We start from the raw sequence: 18,232 nt of genomic DNA, 5'->3' as shown, positions 1-18,232 counted from the left end.
CAGATACCTTCCATGTACAACGTTTCAGAAAACAAATGCAGGCAATCCAAAATGTGATGCAACAACAGGAGACATTTAAATCGGCAGCTCCTTAACATGGCCTGGGCAGATTAAACAAGTAGTGCCTCAGGCTATGCATCAGTGGAGTCCATAGTCAGTGCAGGATGCGCATTTCCAAATAATATACATCTTCACGACAGTAAGGATGAAGGGATTACCCCATGTTAAAGGATGAGAAAAACCGCTAAAATTCGATAATCTGGTCAAGCCAAAGCAACAAATCAACTCAAAAGCTACAAGACAAGCTACACTAAGACAAGCTTTCCCACAAACACATCACCAGATGTCAATAGCGCAACTGGGATAGCTAGGAAGGGTCAGATTATACAGTCTGATGCCAGTAAGGATCACAAGAACAAAGCTTCAGCAATGTTGGAATGGTGTCCCATCACTCAATTCAAGCACATTCCAGTGGGACTGATAGCTCCTGCAATGAATGTGTGACATAATCCTGGTCTAAAGTTTTGAGGAAAATTGAGGTTAGGTTGGACATGGAGTGGGGCAATTTGGGTTTCGGGGTTATTGAATTAAGCAGCAGACTCAAAGCCGTTCTCCACTCCAGTTACTGTCGCCTCCAAATGAAAGTGGCAAAACAAAGAAAAAAGAAAAAAAAAAAAATCAGGAGATAAGAAATAGGTGAGATACCAGCAATGTCATTCATTTTATATCAGCAGCTCACCAAAAAGTCACTGTGAAAAAGCTGCAAACAACACAAAGAACAAAGTGCACAGCTCCTCAACAGCCTTTCCAACTATTCTGGAACCTGTGGGCTCACCCTCCCAAATCAAGCATTGGAGATGCCTCAGAATCTGAGACACACAACTGATGCTGCCACATTGACACATTTGCTGCCTCAAGATGAGAAGGAACCTCTTGAGACATTCAGAGTGCAAGAGGCGAGCTGTGTGCCACATACTGTCCATATCAGAGGCGGGGTTGGAGGAACCTGGCCCAATGCTAGGATGCCCCAGGAAAAGCTACAAAAAGAAAACAAAGTGCTGAGAAGGGTTCTGGGAGGAGTCAACTCAGAACCTGCTCCTGCTGCAGACGATAGGGGCGATATCATGAAGGACCTCCAGGTGGTAAAGAGCCAGCAAGCCTCGCTGTTTGTCTTAGAGGTCTCCATGATATTCTTCCAGCCCAGGGCCTACACCATGACCAGAAATGACATGTGCTTGCTTTTCTTCTTCCAGAAAGTACACAAGGAGAGCTTTGTACTCAGCCACGTAAAGGAAGATGACGTCTTGGTAATGTCTTCTCAGTCCGACATCCTGAGGATCAGCAAATCCTTTTATGCCAGTCTGTAGGACACAAAAGCTCAGACACCACAGCATCCCTGTCATCTATCACTGAGGTTGGAGACCACATCACGCAGGAGAGGCTGGACTAGCTATTATCTCTGGATGAGCTGACCAAGGCCCTCATGTCTTTCAGAAAAGGTTAACGCTGTTCCATTGCTGTTCTACTGTCTTTCCCGAAGGCTCCCCTCCCAGTCAATTCTGCCCAGCTCCTCCTCCATACCTCTGGTTGCCAGCTAGAAGACCGTTACCTCCAATTCTACCTTCTCCCTCTCAAATTGCAGAGTAAATTCAATCATATTATGATCACTGCCCCCTAAGGGTTCCTTTACTCTCAACTTCCTTATGGTCTGCCTCATTGCACAACACTAAATCCAGTATTGTCTGTTCCCTTGTGGGCTCCATCACAAGCTGCTCCAAAAAGCCATCTCATGGGCATTCCACAAATTCCTTTTCTTGCAATCCACTGTCAACCTGATTTTTCCCAGGCCACCTGCATATTGAAATCCCACATGATCACCATGACTTTGCTGTTCTTACACACCTTCTCTACCTGCTGGTGTATCTTGTGCCCCAGCTTCCGACTACTGCTTGGATGCTTGTACACAACCCCAACTAGGTTTTAAAAAAAAACATTTGTGGTTTCTCAGCTCTACCCTCAGATTCTACACCATCTGACTCTACTTTATTTCTTACTGTTGATTTAATTTTATTTCTTACTAAGAGGAGAGCCATCCCCTCTGCCCACCCACCTATCCTTTCGATAGGATATAGATCCTTGGATATTCAGTTCCCAATTCTGATCCCACTGCTAACACATGTCCATGATGCACACCATGTCATACCTGCCAATTTCAATCTGCACCACAAGCTCATTTACTTTATTCCTTACTTTGCGTGCATTTGGGCCTAACATTTTCAGTTATGTATTAGCTGGCCCCCTTCTCACTGTCACTCTTATCCAGTGTGAAGTTTGTTTCCTAAACCTTTCCAAACACACTGTCCTATTTGCGTCTGTGCAGGAAACTTTAATAACCTCTCCCGAGTTCTCCCTTCCTGTCATTTTCTTCTCATTTTTCCCCCCCCCTCCCCACACAGTAGAATCCACCCCGACAGATATTAACCTGCTGCTTTGCTCCCCCAGTAGTGGGGGGGAAGAGTTCTACCATTTCCTTCCCCCTAACTGCAGCCCTTCCCCAACTCCTCCCTCCACTTTCTAGTTTAAAGTCCTGTTGACCAGCTCTTGATGCTAGTGCCCCAAGAAATGCAACCCCTCTTTTCTGCACCACTGGCTCATTCAACCACGTTATTTTCATGTCCTGTGCCAATTTCCACGTGGTTCGGACAGTAATCCAGAGATTATAAACGGAGGACTCATTCTTAAATTTCACTCCTGATAATCCCTGAACAGGTCCCCTTTCTTAGTCTTACCTATGCTGTCTCTTCTGACGTGGACCACAGCAACTGGATCCCCCTCTCCAATATCCTTTCGAGCTGATCAGAAATATCCCTTACCCTAGCACCAGGTACATGAGGGACTCTTGATCCTGTTTAAGTGATACTATTTATCTCCCTAATTATAGGATCCCCCACACCTACCATTGTCCTTTTTGCACTGCCCTCTTGAACGGCCTCCCATACTACACTAACAGTCAGTTGGCTCATTGTCCCGCAGCCTTTTTCCTCATCCCACGCAGGGAGCAAGCACCTCTTGCTTGTTGGACAAGGTCAACAGCTGAGGATCCTCTGTTCCTGACTACTGGATCCCTCTACCAGCCTCACTTACAATCATACCCTGCTGTCCTGGGCCACTGTTCCTCCATCCTCCAACAGCTTCCCACCGACTAGGCCATGAGATTCAATGGTCTTCACATTGGTTAAAGGAGGAACGAGGGAGGGAAACACTGTAGTAGTGTTTGGGGTATAACTGTCCTTTGACAACACTTCTTCCTCAAAGCCCTTTTTGGTAGCAGTGACTGTGCCAATGCAAATCTTTGCCCCAACCAATCAGGATCATCGCTGCCCTCTGATGGGCCAAAAATTCAATTCAAACGTAGATGGGACTTGAATCCACAAACTCTGGCTTTGGAGGCCCATGCCTTATCCATTAGGCCACTGGCATTAGCTGTGCAGACAGGTATGGTGTGATTGGGATCACGGAGACCTGGTTCCAGGATGGCCAAGGATAGTAACTCAATGCCCAGGGTTATTCAATATTCAAAATTCAATCCTAGCATTGTGCATAACCTCATTTTCGCCCATTATATTGCACTGCTAAATTTTGGCCATTTATCGGACCCGTCTACATTTTTCTGCAGACTCCATCACCCTCACTACTGCCCTGCCACCTATTTTTATGCTATCAAAAAATCTTCATAGTACATTTGCTTTCATTACATAAGTTATTAACACCACCAATCCTTGTGGCACTCCAAGTTATAGGTCATCATTCTCCAAGTATCCCCTTTCCCCAGACCACGTCTATTAGTTAGCTAATCCTCTATGCATGCTAATACATTACCTTTAACACCATGAGCTTTTATCTTAAAAGGTACCACATCTTAATCTACTTATCATTAGGGGAGGTGATTTCCTTGTGATAGGATTGCTGGGCTGTCAATCCAGGGACCCAGGGTTCTGGGGACCTGGTTCAAATTCCACCACTGCCATAGCAGAATTTGAAGTCATTAAAATTATGGAATTAAAAAAAGTCTAATCATGATCATGAGTCCATTGTTGATTGAGGGGAAAAACTGCCATCCTTACTTGGTCAAACCTACATGTCACTCCAGTCCCACAGCAATGTGGTTGACTCTTATAAATGCTGGCCTACCCAGCAACACCCCCATCTCATGAGCGAATTTTAAAAAGAAACTAATAATCCAAACATTACATCCAGTGGAAACAAACCCAGACTGCTTCATCTAACCTCATTACTTATACCCACATGGTAACTTTTAGTGACTCAAACACTAGACCACACAAATCCCTCTGCAGTTCAGAGCATTGAGGGATCGTGCTCCAATTATACACTCTTTCTCCATTCTTCCTGCCAAAGTGAAGCCCTCCATATTTTCCCCCACATTCTACTCTAGATTGATACCCATTCAACCTATCACTACCTATCTACAACAGTATGGCTTCTTCACAACATGCTTTCCAACTTACCTAGTGTCATTAGAATTCAGCTGTAATTCTTTTGCTCATCTCAACCAATTCATTGCAAAAAACTGTCATATATATGCAAGCCTCAACAGAGACTGCCACACAAAAGGCTCATTTATGCAGACTTTCTGCTGAAAACAGTCAGCCAAACTTATTCTATCCATGTTAATATAACTACCCTTATACATGGGCTCCTATTTTTGACAATCTTTTATCAAATGCATCCCAGAAATCCAAGTACAGCAATCTCGAGGCACACTGTACCCTACAACATGTTACTCCTTCCAGGAACACCAATAAAAAAAAAATTGGCTGAATGCAGTTGTTTTGCTTTAGCAAAAATCATGCTCAAGCTTCCGAAACAGCTCGAGTTTCTCCCCCATGTGCACAGTGTTATAATCTTAAATGATCAATTCTAACACCTTTCCCTGTGATGGGCATCAAGCTAAGTAGCCTAAAGAGTTCCTATTTTCTGCCTCTCTCCTTTTTTGAACTGAGGGTCTATATCTTTCCAGTTTCTGGATGGAAACTTTCCCTTGAATCTGGCAATTGTCTAAAATTCCCTACATTTCCTTTAAAGGAAGGAGACTCCCTAGAATGAAGTCCATCTGGACCTGGAGACTTGTCAACCCACAGCACTATCAGTTTCCTCAGTACCACTTCTGTTGCCACTGTAAACTTCACCAAACTCCTCTCCCTGCTACCTACTGATTTACAACCATTTCTGGAATTTAATTTTGTATTGTATAGAGAGTGAAGACAGATGTAAACTTATTTGTTCATTTCAACTGCCATTTCATCATCTACAATCACACCATTCTCAATCCCTGGAAGGCCCAACACTCACTGTAAACTTAATCTTTTCTTTTTAATTACTTGCAGAAATTCTCACTATCATTTTTTTACATTCCTAGTTAGCTGGCTCTCACACTCCAATCTCTTCCTTCTCCTGAAGAGATTTTCCTGCAATTTTTTAAAATTCCTGACCAATCTTCTGACTTGCTGTTCATTCTAGTGCTGTTATCTACTTTTTCCTCAAGTCTGATGCTTTCCTTAACTTTAGTTAACCCGGAGTTAAAATTAAGCATTTAGAATTTTTCTTCATAGTAACAATATTGGTTGGGTTCCATAACAATACCCCTCAAAATATTAAGCTAGGGTCTAGACCCTAACTTTTGCCTTATTTTAAAAGGTAAATGTAAGGTGTTGCGTTCTAGATGCAACTCAACTGGTCAAACTACTGGATTTAAAGGGTAAACACACTTCATCCATCCACTATGCTTAAAATTCAAAACAAGGAGAGGAATTGGAATAACTTAACCCTATTAGAAAAACTTAGTATAGACAGCCAGTAACTATTACTAGTTATACTGGAACTTTAATAACATCTGAAAGACACACTTGACTTTTGCCAAGTTTGAAACACTGTCTCCCATGCAACTCCCATAGCAGGCAGAGAACCCCTAATTTTCGGCAGTAACCAAGAGAGATTTTAAAATAGCCTTCAATTCAAGCCCTTAAAATAAAAATGAACTCCAAAAGCTAAACTAAAGATCCTGGTCCTATGAGAGTTTCACCACACCCACTCAGGCTTCTTCTATTCTTCCAACCCTAAATCAAAACAGCTAAAGGCTTCATAAGTTGCTTATCTGCTGAGCTCTTCTACCTTAAAAACACCTCTCCCAAAAAGAAAAACAAAAAAAACATAACAAAACCAGGACAAAGTAACCTCTTAAAACCACAGCATCAGCAGTCTTCCAAAAGATCACTTTTGAAGTATTTACCATGTGACTATTAATCTACCCTTCACTTAATGTTACCTCACTTCAATTGCTAAAACCTTTCATGCCCACATTGTTAGCCTGATTTACGATTCACACACACGTGCGCATGCACACCTTCTTTCCTGCTGTCATTAGACCAACAAATGGACTCCAACTTTAAATAATTTGATTTTGTTAATGTTGATCTTGCTTCATGCACCTCCTGTGCAGCATAACTTGTATGTCTCATTCTAAGTACCCTCTGTACATCCTTGCTTACCAACGATCTACCTGTATCACCTCACAAATAAAAGTTTTCACTGTACTTAGGTACACATGACTACAATAAATTAAAAAAGTCAACCTTCTCCCTTTCAAACTCGATGCAAAATTCAATCATACTGTCGTTGTTGGTTGGTTCACTGAGCTGACTGGTTTTCATGCAAATACGTTTTAGTCCTCCTCGGTGTCATCTTCAGTGCTGTCTGGCCTCCGCGGAAGCGTCGATTCTGTTCTGAATTTATGTGGTCAGGTCTGACATGGTGGGTAAGTCTGTTTTTGGTTTTGCTCCATAGTGGTTTGCAGATGGTATCTACTTCAATGTGTTTGTTTATGGCACCATTGTTTGAATACCAGGCTTCAGGAATTCTCTTAATCTTTGTACTATTATGGTTGTCCCAGTTAAACTGATGTCCTTCTTTGTCAATTGAATAGAAACAAGGGACAGAGAGCTGGTTGTGCCATTTTGCTGCGAGTTGGTATTCATGTATCCTGTTAGCGAGTTCCCCTACCCCATCCCATCGGTCCTAGCTAGAGAGTTTCTTGCAGTTGCTGCATGGTATTTTATATCACATTTGTCCTGCTCATTGGGAGTGTGAAGTCTTTTGTCTTTGGGAGTAATGTCAGACCAGACCATATACATTCAGAATGGAACAGAACAACAGCACTTCAACAGACTCTGGACAACACTGAAGATGCCACCTAGTAAGGGAGATGAATCGTTTGCGTGAAAACCAGACAGCTTGGCGAACTAACAGCTCCAGCCACAACCTGAGCTACAGATTTTCACTAAAAACATCAATCATATGGTGGTCACGGTAACCTCAGGGAGTTCTGAAGGAAGGTCACTTGACCCAAAACATTGACTACGTTTTCTCTCTATGGATGCTGCCAGCCCTCCTCATTTTACCAGCAATTTCTGTTTTTGTATTCAACATGAAGTTTAATTTGACCCTGTTTGCTGGTCAGTTCAAAAACGTGTGGCTCCAAGAAGCTTGGAAGTATTCTACAAACCCCTCATCCAGGCTACAACTGCCAATCTGACCTTTTCCAGTCTGGGCACACATTGAAGTCATGCAATCTGTTGCCATCCCTTTATCACAAGCACTTAAATATTTCTTATTGCATACTTTGTACCACATTTGAGGGTCGTTACTAGGCTTATAGACCACTCGCATTAGTAACTCCTTCCCCGAATATTCCTCATCTCCAGCCAAATTTCTTCCATATCCTGGCCTACAAATCAGCTCAAACTATTGCACAAAATGCCACTTATGATTAACATTTATATACATTGACATCGATATGCACATTTTTCCTCCTTTGTTATGAATATTACATGCAGATAGAGTCTTTCATATTGTCTTTTGGTGATCTGTTTAAACATCTACACTTCTTTCTGGTTGTATTCCTAGGTTTTCTTTTTGTCCCCCTCTACCCTTTCCTGCCATTCTCTGGCTCTCATTCCCAGATTACTACCTTCCTCTTTGACATAATCTCATGTTTGGTGTGCCACATCTTTCCAAGTTTGTTTCTTTGCCCAAACGGTTTTGTTAAAACCCACCTCTACTTCCTTCATAACATGGTTTAAGGGCAATATTCTTGTAATATTCCAGGTGTAGGCCTCACTTTCCCCAGTATTAATGGCAAACTGGTATCCACTTCTCCCACACCAGTCTTTGATACATGGACTCATCTCTCTAATTCTGTGTGCCTATGCTAATTTATATGTGGCTCACATAACAATTAAGTTATTAAAACCCTCAAAATGCTGGGGTATTTTTTCTGTTTTAAAAAGTTCAGTGTCCAGTTTCTGGTACTCTCTTTGCATAATGTCTTTCCTAATTCACCCATTTCATTGATACCTACACAGATAACAGGATCTTCTTCTCTCCTTTCTGCACTCTCACTCTGCTGCAGAAAATTTGGTCAATCCACTTAATGATACCCCCACGTTTACTGCTACTTCTGTATCTCTTGTTGCTCACTCTCCCACATGATTGCTTCCTGGACCACAGTCATTCCACTTATCCACCCTAGATTCCCCCACTCACATCCAAAATAAGCCAAGGGAACCTCAAGCCAACTGAACACTTGCACAGGCTGACGCTCCTGTACTACACTTGCCCTGTAGACACACCCTCTGCAGGGGTCAGCATTGGGAGCACAGTTTTAGAACATGCTGCTGTTGGAAGGAGTCTAGGAGGAGATTTACAAGAATGATCCCAAGAATAAAGGCCTTGTCAATATGAGGAGCAACTGAGAACTTTCGGTCTGTACTCCAGGAAGTTTAGAAGGATGGTGGTGGGGGGCACAGTTGGAAAGACAAGTCTAGTTGAAACATACAAAATACCGAAAGGCCTGGATAGGTTGGATGTGAAGGTGATGTTTCCAGGAGTAGGAGAGGCTACAACCCTAGTGCACAGCCTCAGAGTTGAAGGGATGACTCTTCAAAACTAAGATGAGGAGGAATTTCTTCAGTCACAGGGTGCGGGATCTGTGGAACTCATTACCACAGAAGGTGAGGAAGTCAATTCATTGAGTGTATTTAAAAGAGATAGAAAGGTTCTTGATTGGTAAGGGCATCGGGGTTATGGGAGGAAAGCAGGAGAATGGGAGTGGAGAAACAGCGCTATGATTGAATGATGAAGTAGACCCTATGGTTTAAGTGGCCTAACTCCATCCCTATATCTTACAGTCTGTCAACTACTGATTGTGACAGGAAACACTATCCTAAGTTATGTGACTGCCTCCTGGCACAAAGAATTCAAGAAATGTTCTCTTTCCCTCATGCATCGCAATAATTTCAGCCTCCAAAACAAAATCTGAGCCAAAGTTACTTAAATCTCCAAAACAGTTTCAACAGAGGTGTTGCCCTGGATCACAATGGTGTCCAGGATCTCCCACATGCTGCAGGCTCGAGACATGACCTGAACTGTCATTCTTAAATGAGTTGTAATCATTCAATTAAAATTGTTCACCCGTGTTGCCTTTTATTTTGCCACCAACACTTATTAGTTGATTCAAGTATTACAGGACAAAAGAAGAAGTCTCTTGACATATTTTAACAAAGTTAAAAATAAGAAAGCTCTTAACCACTTACCAAACAGCTAGTTCCTTTCTCTGTAATAGTACTAACATCAACTCCCATGTATACAGGGCCTTTTCTCACTCACTCCTCTTGGTGATGACTGCCTAATTAGATATCCTTAGCTTCCCTGCTCCTCCCACAAAACCTTGCCCAAATAAATCACTCAATAAACATTTCAAAGATGAAAACTCAGAAGAACTATGGCCTGAAGCAAAACAGAATTGAGTGACTAGGTGAGGAAAAAAAAACCAAAAAGTAGTGTGAACACTGGTGATTTCAAATGCAGATACTGCTAGAGAAACTCAGCAGGCCTCACGAGATTTGCAGAGAGAATCAGAGGTACAGTTTTGAGCCCAAGAGAACTCAAAGTTCTAAGGTTTGAGAAGGTTGATCATAAGAGAAAGTAGATACTACTAACAGGAACCAAGCTGCTATGTAACATCAGACAGTACACAGCCAGAAGAAAACAAAAATGAAGTGTCAGAATGAATTAAGAGTTTCTGTTGAGGTGAACCTTGCCAAAAGGTTCACAGAAGTATTTCATTAACGATGAAGTGCAAACATTATGGGAGACCCACAAGGTCATCTTAAGTAGCTTCAGTGAGAGCAGTTTTATTAAGTATTCCAGGCTGTTCCAAGTCCCAGATTTTTGCACTGATTCAGGAGAAATGCAGCCCCCAATTAATACACTCTACACGAAATGATCACTATTCCTTCACAGCCACAATTCAAAATCCATTTTTAAAAAAAACCAAGCCAATCCCAATCTATGTTGATTTGATGAGATTAGATGGTGACTCTGGTCCTGGATCAGATCCCAGCCAGAGCAATGGCTTCTTGTATCTTCTCATTCAACTACCCACCTCCCAAACTCTGAACAGGGTAGAGCACTGGGTCAAGATCTCCTTAGAGAGAGGGAGGGAACAGCTACTTACATAAGGCAGAGCCAGGACTGCTGGTACTGAACACCAGTCGTCGCTGCAGAAACCCCTTGAATAGTATTTGACAGGAGATGTACTGAAACAGAAACAAAGTGGTGATTAAATTATTTCACAGCACATTATGGGCTGCGTCAGGCCATTTAGGCATGCGGGTGGTTTCATTTCTCCTGCAATGCACTACTGTACACCAAATCTCTTCAGCCGTAAAGCATCTTGTACAAAAATTTAGAAGCTTTGTAACAGCTGTCACAGCATCAGGCGGTCTCGAGCCCTTTGTAGTCACTGACGTAGTTTTGTAGCATAGTCACTTGCACTGCCAAAATTTACACAACAAGCTCCCACAAAGAGCCCAAAGCAGATAATTTGCACTTCCATTCTTAATGGCATTGGTTGAGAGATTGGCCAAGGTATCAGGAGAAATCCTGATATGGTCTGCTGTCTCCTACACTGCAACAGTAGCAACGCCTCAAGGTCTTTGTTGTAACATATTTGAAATGTCATATAGATTCTTCAAATTTTGCCAAAGCTCTTTTAAAAATGTCACAAACCAACAGATGGAGAGTCAGCGTAACTCATCTGTTCAAAACAGCGCCACGCTCCCTCACTATTGCATAAAATATCATTCCTCCAGATTACATGTTCAAACCTTCAGAATGGGATTTAAGCTCAAAGAGTGATTTCTTAAGAGCCAATGCAAGTTTCTCAGAGAATTAAGGAGTGTCATGTCACATGTGGAATCCAAGTTTCTAAAAGCTGTCCGTCACTGCCCTCCAATCAGGCAACAGTTTCACTTTTAAAATTCTTTCCTATTTAACATCTACTGGGTGGGGAAAAAAAAAAAATCACAAAAACAATGTGTTGAACGTTGTTTTTAGAGGTGAAAGGGCATACTCCTAAAAAAAGTGTAGGAGAAACAATATAGCTATGTGAGGGGCAGGTCATGCCTGAGAAACCTTATCGAATTCTTTGAGGATGTGACTAGAAAAGTTGATGAGGGTTGAGCTGTGGATGTGGCATATGTGGACTTCAGCGAGGCATTTGATAAGGTTCCCCGTGGTAGGCTCATTCAGAAGGTCAGGAGAAATGGGATACAGGGGAACTTGGCTGTCTGGATACAGAATTAGCTGGCCAACAGAAGACAGCAAGTGGTAGTAGAAGGGAAATATTCTGCCTGGAAGTCAGTGGTGAGTGGTGTTCCACAGGGCTCTGTCCTTTGGCCTCTACTGTTTGTAATTTTTATTAATGGCTTGGATGAGGGGATTGAAGGATGGGTCAGCAAGTTTGCAGACGACACAAAGGTCGGAGGTGTTGTTGACAGTTTAGAGGGCTGTTGTAGGATGCAGCGGGACATTGACAGGATGCAGGGATGGGCCGAGAGGTGGTAGATGGAGTTCAACCTGGGTAAATGCGAGGTGATGCATTTTGGAAGGTCAAATTTGAAAGCTGAGTACAGGATTAAGGATAGGATTCTTGGCAGTGTGGAGGAACAGAGGGATCTTGGTGTGCAGATACACAAATCCCTTAAAATGGCCACCCAAGTGGACAGGGTTGTCAAGAAAGCATATGGTGTTTTGGCTTTCGTTAACAGGGGGATTGAGTTTCAGATTCGTGAGATCTTGTTGCAGCTCTATAAAACTTTGGTTAGACCGCACTTGGAATACTGCGTCCAGTTCTGGTCACCCTATTATAGGAAAGATGTGGATGTTTTGGAGAGGGTTCAGAGGAGGTTTACCAGGATGCTGCCTGGACTGGAGGGCTTATCTTATGAAGAGAGGTTGACTGAGCTCGGACTTTTTTCATTGGAGAAAAGGAGGAGGACGAGAGGGGACCTAATTGAGGTATACAAGATAATGAGAGGCATAGATAGAGTTGATAGCCAGAGACTATTTCCCAGGGCAGAAATGGCTAACACGAGGGGTCATAGTTTTTAAGCTGGTTGGAGGAAAGTATAGAGGGGGTGTCAGAGGCGGGTTCTTTACACAGTTGAGAGAGCAAGGAATGCGTTGCCAGCAGTTGTGGAAGTAAGGTCATTGGGGACATTTAAGAGACTGCTGGACATGCGCATGGTCACAGAAATTTGAGGGTGCATACATGAGGATCAATGGTCGACACAACATCGTGGGCTGAAGGGCCTGTTATGTGCTGTACTGTTCTATGTTCTAAAATCTCCACCACTCCAAAGCCTCTCATTTTGCCATCACATTTATGTTTTCAATTTCAGAAAAATTTCTTCTCATTTTCTAATGGGGACTGATCTGCAACAGAATATTTCAAATTAACATCTTATAAGTATAATTATTTTTAAAGAGGAATGGCGAGTGTCTCCTGGTTTATGTGGAAACAGCCAACATATACAAATTACAACTTTAAAAACTTTTCAAAATCTCCCAGGAGAAAAAGTTAACCAAAATTAGATAAAAGTTGCATAGAAGGTAGAAGGATGATCAAAAAAAAGGAGTTACGTTTCAAGGAAAAATGGAGGCAAGTTTTAGGAAGCAAAACCAGAATCATAAAAAGGTTGCTGGAAAAGCTCAGCAGGTCTGGCAGCATCTGTGAAGGGAAAATAAAAAGTAAACATGTCGGGCCTGGTGACCCTTCCTCAGAACGGTTTTAGGAAGCAATTCCTCAAGCTCCAAAAACGTACTGGTCATTTCTTTCAAATCAGTGTTCTCAGACATGCCCTGACATTCAGCCTAAATCGGAAATATAATCATAACCCTGAAAAAAAAACGGAAATTTTTTTTTGGTCAGATCTAAATTAATCTTAGTTGGGACAAGTTGCAATACAAACAATGCCACATTAGACAGACAATCCTGCAACAAGGTTATTGTGGAGTCAGGAGAAAGGGGATGGCGAGATGAAAGTTAGGAAATCAGCAACATTTGTGAAAAGGTACCATGCCCCAAAAGTGGAGAAGACCAATGATAAATCTGAGGAAATCAGAGGAAAGCAAAGTGGAGTTAAACAGTTGTACAAGATGCTCTGGTTTCATTCTTACAGCGATCACTTTGTACCAAATAATTCAGGAAAAAAGGGTACTGGAGAAGGTTGAACATTTAAGTGCTGGCAAGAGAGGCAGATAACAAGCAGAGCAGAGCATCACAGCTGCAAACTCAGTTCAAAGACATTAGCTCGAACAGTTTTGGCGTTGAGGAGCCAGAAATGAGGTGAATAGAAATTCCAGCACAGTTGCCAGATAGTTACAAACTTTGCAAAGGAAAAAGACAGTTTAAATAAAGGCAGTATTGAACAGCCAAGGTAGAAGGATTTTGTTTCTTTTTACAACAAGAAGTGGAATAGCAGAGCTTTGAAAGTTTGGCCGGGGCGGGGGGTGCGGAATTTTGGTTGAGGAAATCAAGTCGGTGCAGTTTATAACCGAAATAAACCATATTAAATGCAAGTAAAAAAGCGCACAAGACGGATGCAAATTTGCACCCTTTAATTTGAACGCAAGGATATAGAAATTGCACAAGAGCTGGAGACTCTCATATGAGAAACAATTAAGGGCAAGCTGACAGCATGTAATCATGGATGAGGGGAGCAGCAGATGCAAAGAAATGGAAATTATAGAAAGAAGTTCAAACAAAGAGCTTTTATTCCACTTTCAAGATTAGGAAGGTACAGAGAAAAGAAACAGAAACCCTTGACCAAACAAAGCAGTTGAAGGCTTTAGATTCAAGATCAAAACAAAAATTCAAAAGATGAAGCACAGTGAGTCAGCCAAGACATTGAGGGTGTTGAATCAAGGACTTCCTTCAGAATGAATTCACAAGCCAACGCAATGACACATTACCACTGCCTTCTTGCAAAGTGCCAGAATCGGTGAATAATCCGGTCATGACTTCATCAAAGCTAGAATTGGGCTCGGCATTTTCCGACTCCTCCACGACATGCCTCAGCATCTCTCGCAGAACATCGTCGAGTGACAGCGCTGACACATCCAACAGGATTTTGGCCTTAGCCAGAAATCCATCCAAATCTCTGTGAGCTCGCACCTCCTGCTCAAAGTTCTTCAACTTCAGATACTGCAAGGGGAACAAAAGCGTCAGGAGAGACACACACACACACACACACACACACTCTTTCTCAAGATATCAAAATAAGGGCAAGAGATTCAAAAGTACTTTCTCCTTCTATTATTAGCAGAGGGCCGCTCAAAAATCAAACATTGTCAGATTTTCAGATTCTGCGCAGATTGCATCCCCACTGACAACTGCTGCCTAGCAGTCAGTTAACAGATCGGAGGAGAGTGGATAGACTGAAGACAGGACTTCCTGCCTCAGAGCTACTGGACAATTAGGCATGAAGAAACATTTCTTTTGATTCACACTCTTTCTACAAAGTTGCACATTTTGGGATTAAAGTTAACAATACATTATCTACCTGGTAACAAACAAGTGATGCCAGACAAGGCGAAACAAATGAACTGCAATTCACAAAGAGCCAGGTAGGAAAATGGGTTTGGAAAAAAAAACAGAAGTGGAAGACTCTCCCTGCCTGAGATAATGGGAACTGCAGATGCTGGAGATTCCAAGATAATAAAATGTGAGGCTGGATGAACACAGCAGGCCAAGCTCCTGAGATGCTGCTTGGCCTGCTGTGTTCATCCAGCCTCACATTTTATTATCTTGGACTCTCCCTGCCTGGTTGTTTCTTTACTTTTCCTCATTATTGGCTGAAAGAAGACAGCCAATAAAGCAAATTACAGAAATAACTATTCAGTAGAACTAGAGGATAGCTTCAGTTTTCACCTCTGCTGAAGATACATGACATCTGTTAAAACAATTACCTTCTCAGGTTAAAATACACAAGGATTTGTTTACAAATTGCACATTCCTGGCCGACCTTCATTCCAGATACACAATCTTTTTGTAAGCTTTACCTGTGTTTCAAATCATTATTTTTCTCAACATTAGCAACCAATTAAATTCCTTGTTCAAGAAAACTTCACTTTTATTTTGACATTTTTAGTGTAGCGTGATACAGCTACCTACTTAAAACAAAAAATAAAAGAGTTTGTCACGAACAACTAAGGGGTAATGATGTTAGGAATCAACTCAGCTTTCCTCACCTGGTCATAACATTCTCTTATACTTATGATCCACCTCAAAGATTAGTCTCCAGTCCTGTCAAAAATAAAAAGATGGGATAGGATCCAAGTTCCCAGCCATGAAACACTCTCAATGCTGGGAGAAACTCATTAGTTCTGACAGCATCTGTAGAGAAGGAATGGAGTTAATATTTTCAGCTCAAAATGACTCTTCTGCAGAAAGTTGATCCCGTTTCTCTAGCACTTGCTGTTATTATTTCAGATTCGCAGCATCCCCAGTACTTTGCACTTATCCAATTTCTCACTTTGCTGGATACCATTCAGCACACGGGATCATCTTCGGTCTGAACACGGCAACTGGAAAAACCCATACGTCACCTGGAATCCCTGTGCTAGTATCTGGCATAGGCATCGTAGCTGGCATGGCCATGTCACACAGCTCCCCAGAATGGTGGCCTGCCCATCAGGCTGTTGTGCAGTGGGTTCCTACTGAATGTGGAAAGTAGCAATAGCCTAAGATAAACTGGTGCCACACATTCAACCAAGGTTTCCAGCGAGTCAACAGACTGGGGCAACACCAAGAACAGTGTGAAGGACACAGCAGCTTGTTTGTCTATGTATCTCTAGACAGGGGAGATAAACAAGTTCTGTTTATATTATTTAGATGGAGAAATACTACAGAAAGCTGCAACACAGAAGGACTTTGGCGGCACTTGTGCACAAAACAAAGCGACAACATGGTTCAGGAGTTGTGTACAAGACCCCAGCAGTAGGCAGGATGTGCAGCAATAAATAAAATCAGGGAATATGAAAGACATGTAAGAAAGACGCTATTACAATAATCATGGGGACCTCAATATGCAGGTGGTCAAGGAAAATCAGGTTGATAGTGAACAAGGAAAGGAATTCATTGAATTTCTATGCGGTTTTCTTTGGAGCAGCTTTTAGTAGAGACCATGAGGGAACAGGCGATTCTGGATTTTGTGAAGTGTAATGAGGCTACTTGATTAGGGAGATTAAGGTGAAAGAAGCCATAAAAAGGGACAGGGAGCATAATTGACCTGCAGTCTGAGGGGGAGAAGCAAGAATCAGATGTAACTGTATTACAGTTGTGTGAAATGTAACCACAAAGACATGAGGGAGGAGCTGGCCAGAGCTGATTGCAATAGGGGGTTTGGGGAAATCTGTGAAGCAGCAAGGCAGGAGTTCCTGGGAATAATTGAGAGCCACGGCAGAAATTCATCCCAAGGAAGAAGCAACATATTTAAAAACAAAAAAAAAAGGATGAGGCAACCATGACAGACAAGGGAAGTCAGGAAAAGTATACACAGTTTGGTGAAGATGATTAGTGGGAAGCCTTGAAAACCAGCTGAGGAAGTGAAAAAAAGCAATAACAGGGAAAGAGATGAAAGGAGTGTAAACTAGCTAGTAATATAAAAGAAGGTTGCAAGAATGTTTAGCTATCAAATAAAAAACAAAAAGAGGCAAGCATGGACATTGGACTTCTGGAAAAGGGAGGTTGGAGTAGTAATGGGGAACAAAGAATGCGATAACAAGGTGTAGAGCCGGATAAACACAGCAGGCCAAGCAGCATCAGAAGAGCAGAAAGCTGACCGATTGGACCTAGACCTTTCTTCAAAAGTGGGGGAGGGGAAGGTGGGTAGAAGATGGATAGAGAAGATAGGTAGAGAGGAGACAGACAGAGCAAAGAGGTAAGGATGGAGCCAGTAAAGCTGAGTGTAGGTGGGGAGTTAGGGAGGAGGTAGGTCAGTGCAGGGAGGACTCATAATTCAAGGGGACAGGATGAAGTTAGTAGGTAGGAGATGGGAGTAGGGCTTGAGGTGGGAGGAAGGACACGTTAGAGGAGGCGGGGGATGAGCTGGGCTGGTTTTGGCTCGCAATGGGGGTGGGGGGGGGAGGGGAGAGAGAAAGAGAAGAGATTGATTCTCCTACACCTTGTTATCTCAGATTCTCCAGCATCTGGAGTTCCTACTATCTCAAACAAAGAAATGCATAGCTTTTCACAATGGAAGACACCAGCAGCATATCAGAAGTTCAAAAAAAAGTTAGCGAGCAGACGTGGGGGAAATGGTCATCACTAGGAAGAGGAACGGTCTGAAGATAGATAAAAACACCCAAACCAGAAGGACCTGGAGTTCTGAATGAGATAGGTAAGGAAATTATAGAGGTGTTGGTGGTGATCTTTCTGGATTACTAGATTCACACAGGGTTCCAGAAGGCTGCAACATGGGTGATGTAACACCCATGCTTAAGGAGGGTGGAGGCAAATAAAACAAAACTATAGGCCAGTTAACAAGGTGTGGAGCTAGATGAACACAGCAGGCCAAGCAGCATCTTAGGAGCACAAAAGCTGATGTTTCTAGGCCCAAAACATCAGCTTTTGTGCTCCTAAGCTGCTGCATTCATCTGGCTTCACACTTTGTTATTTCGCATTATCCAGCATCTGCAGTTCCCACTTTCTCTATGGGCCAGTTAACCTGACCTTGGTCATTGATAAGACTTTAAGAGTCCATTAAAGGATGAGACTGTGGAGTACTTGGAAGTGCATGGTAAAAAAAGGCCG

At 42.4% G+C, this 18,232-nt stretch overlaps 1 protein-coding gene across 10 annotated transcripts in view; it reads right to left on the bottom strand.

The window, feature by feature from the left end:
• The window catches only part of slc4a11 (solute carrier family 4 member 11), a 212,498-nt gene that overhangs the window by 79,430 nt on the left and 114,836 nt on the right, over positions 1-18,232 (bottom strand). For all 10 annotated transcript variants that reach the window (XM_048532852.2, XM_048532842.2, XM_059651624.1 and 7 more), the window contains 2 exons: positions 14,392-14,623; positions 10,592-10,673 (listed from right to left, as the gene is read on the bottom strand). In XM_048532852.2, coding sequence (XP_048388809.2) covers positions 10,592-10,673; positions 14,392-14,623 — 314 coding nt within the window. The remainder of the gene's footprint in view (positions 1-10,591; positions 10,674-14,391; positions 14,624-18,232) is intronic.

This window comes from Stegostoma tigrinum, chromosome 1 (genome assembly GCF_030684315.1).
Source record: "Stegostoma tigrinum isolate sSteTig4 chromosome 1, sSteTig4.hap1, whole genome shotgun sequence".
Taxonomy (NCBI): domain Eukaryota; kingdom Metazoa; phylum Chordata; class Chondrichthyes; order Orectolobiformes; family Stegostomatidae; genus Stegostoma; species Stegostoma tigrinum.
Note: the sequence above shows the minus strand (reverse complement) of the source record. Positions and strands in the feature narration are given on the sequence as shown.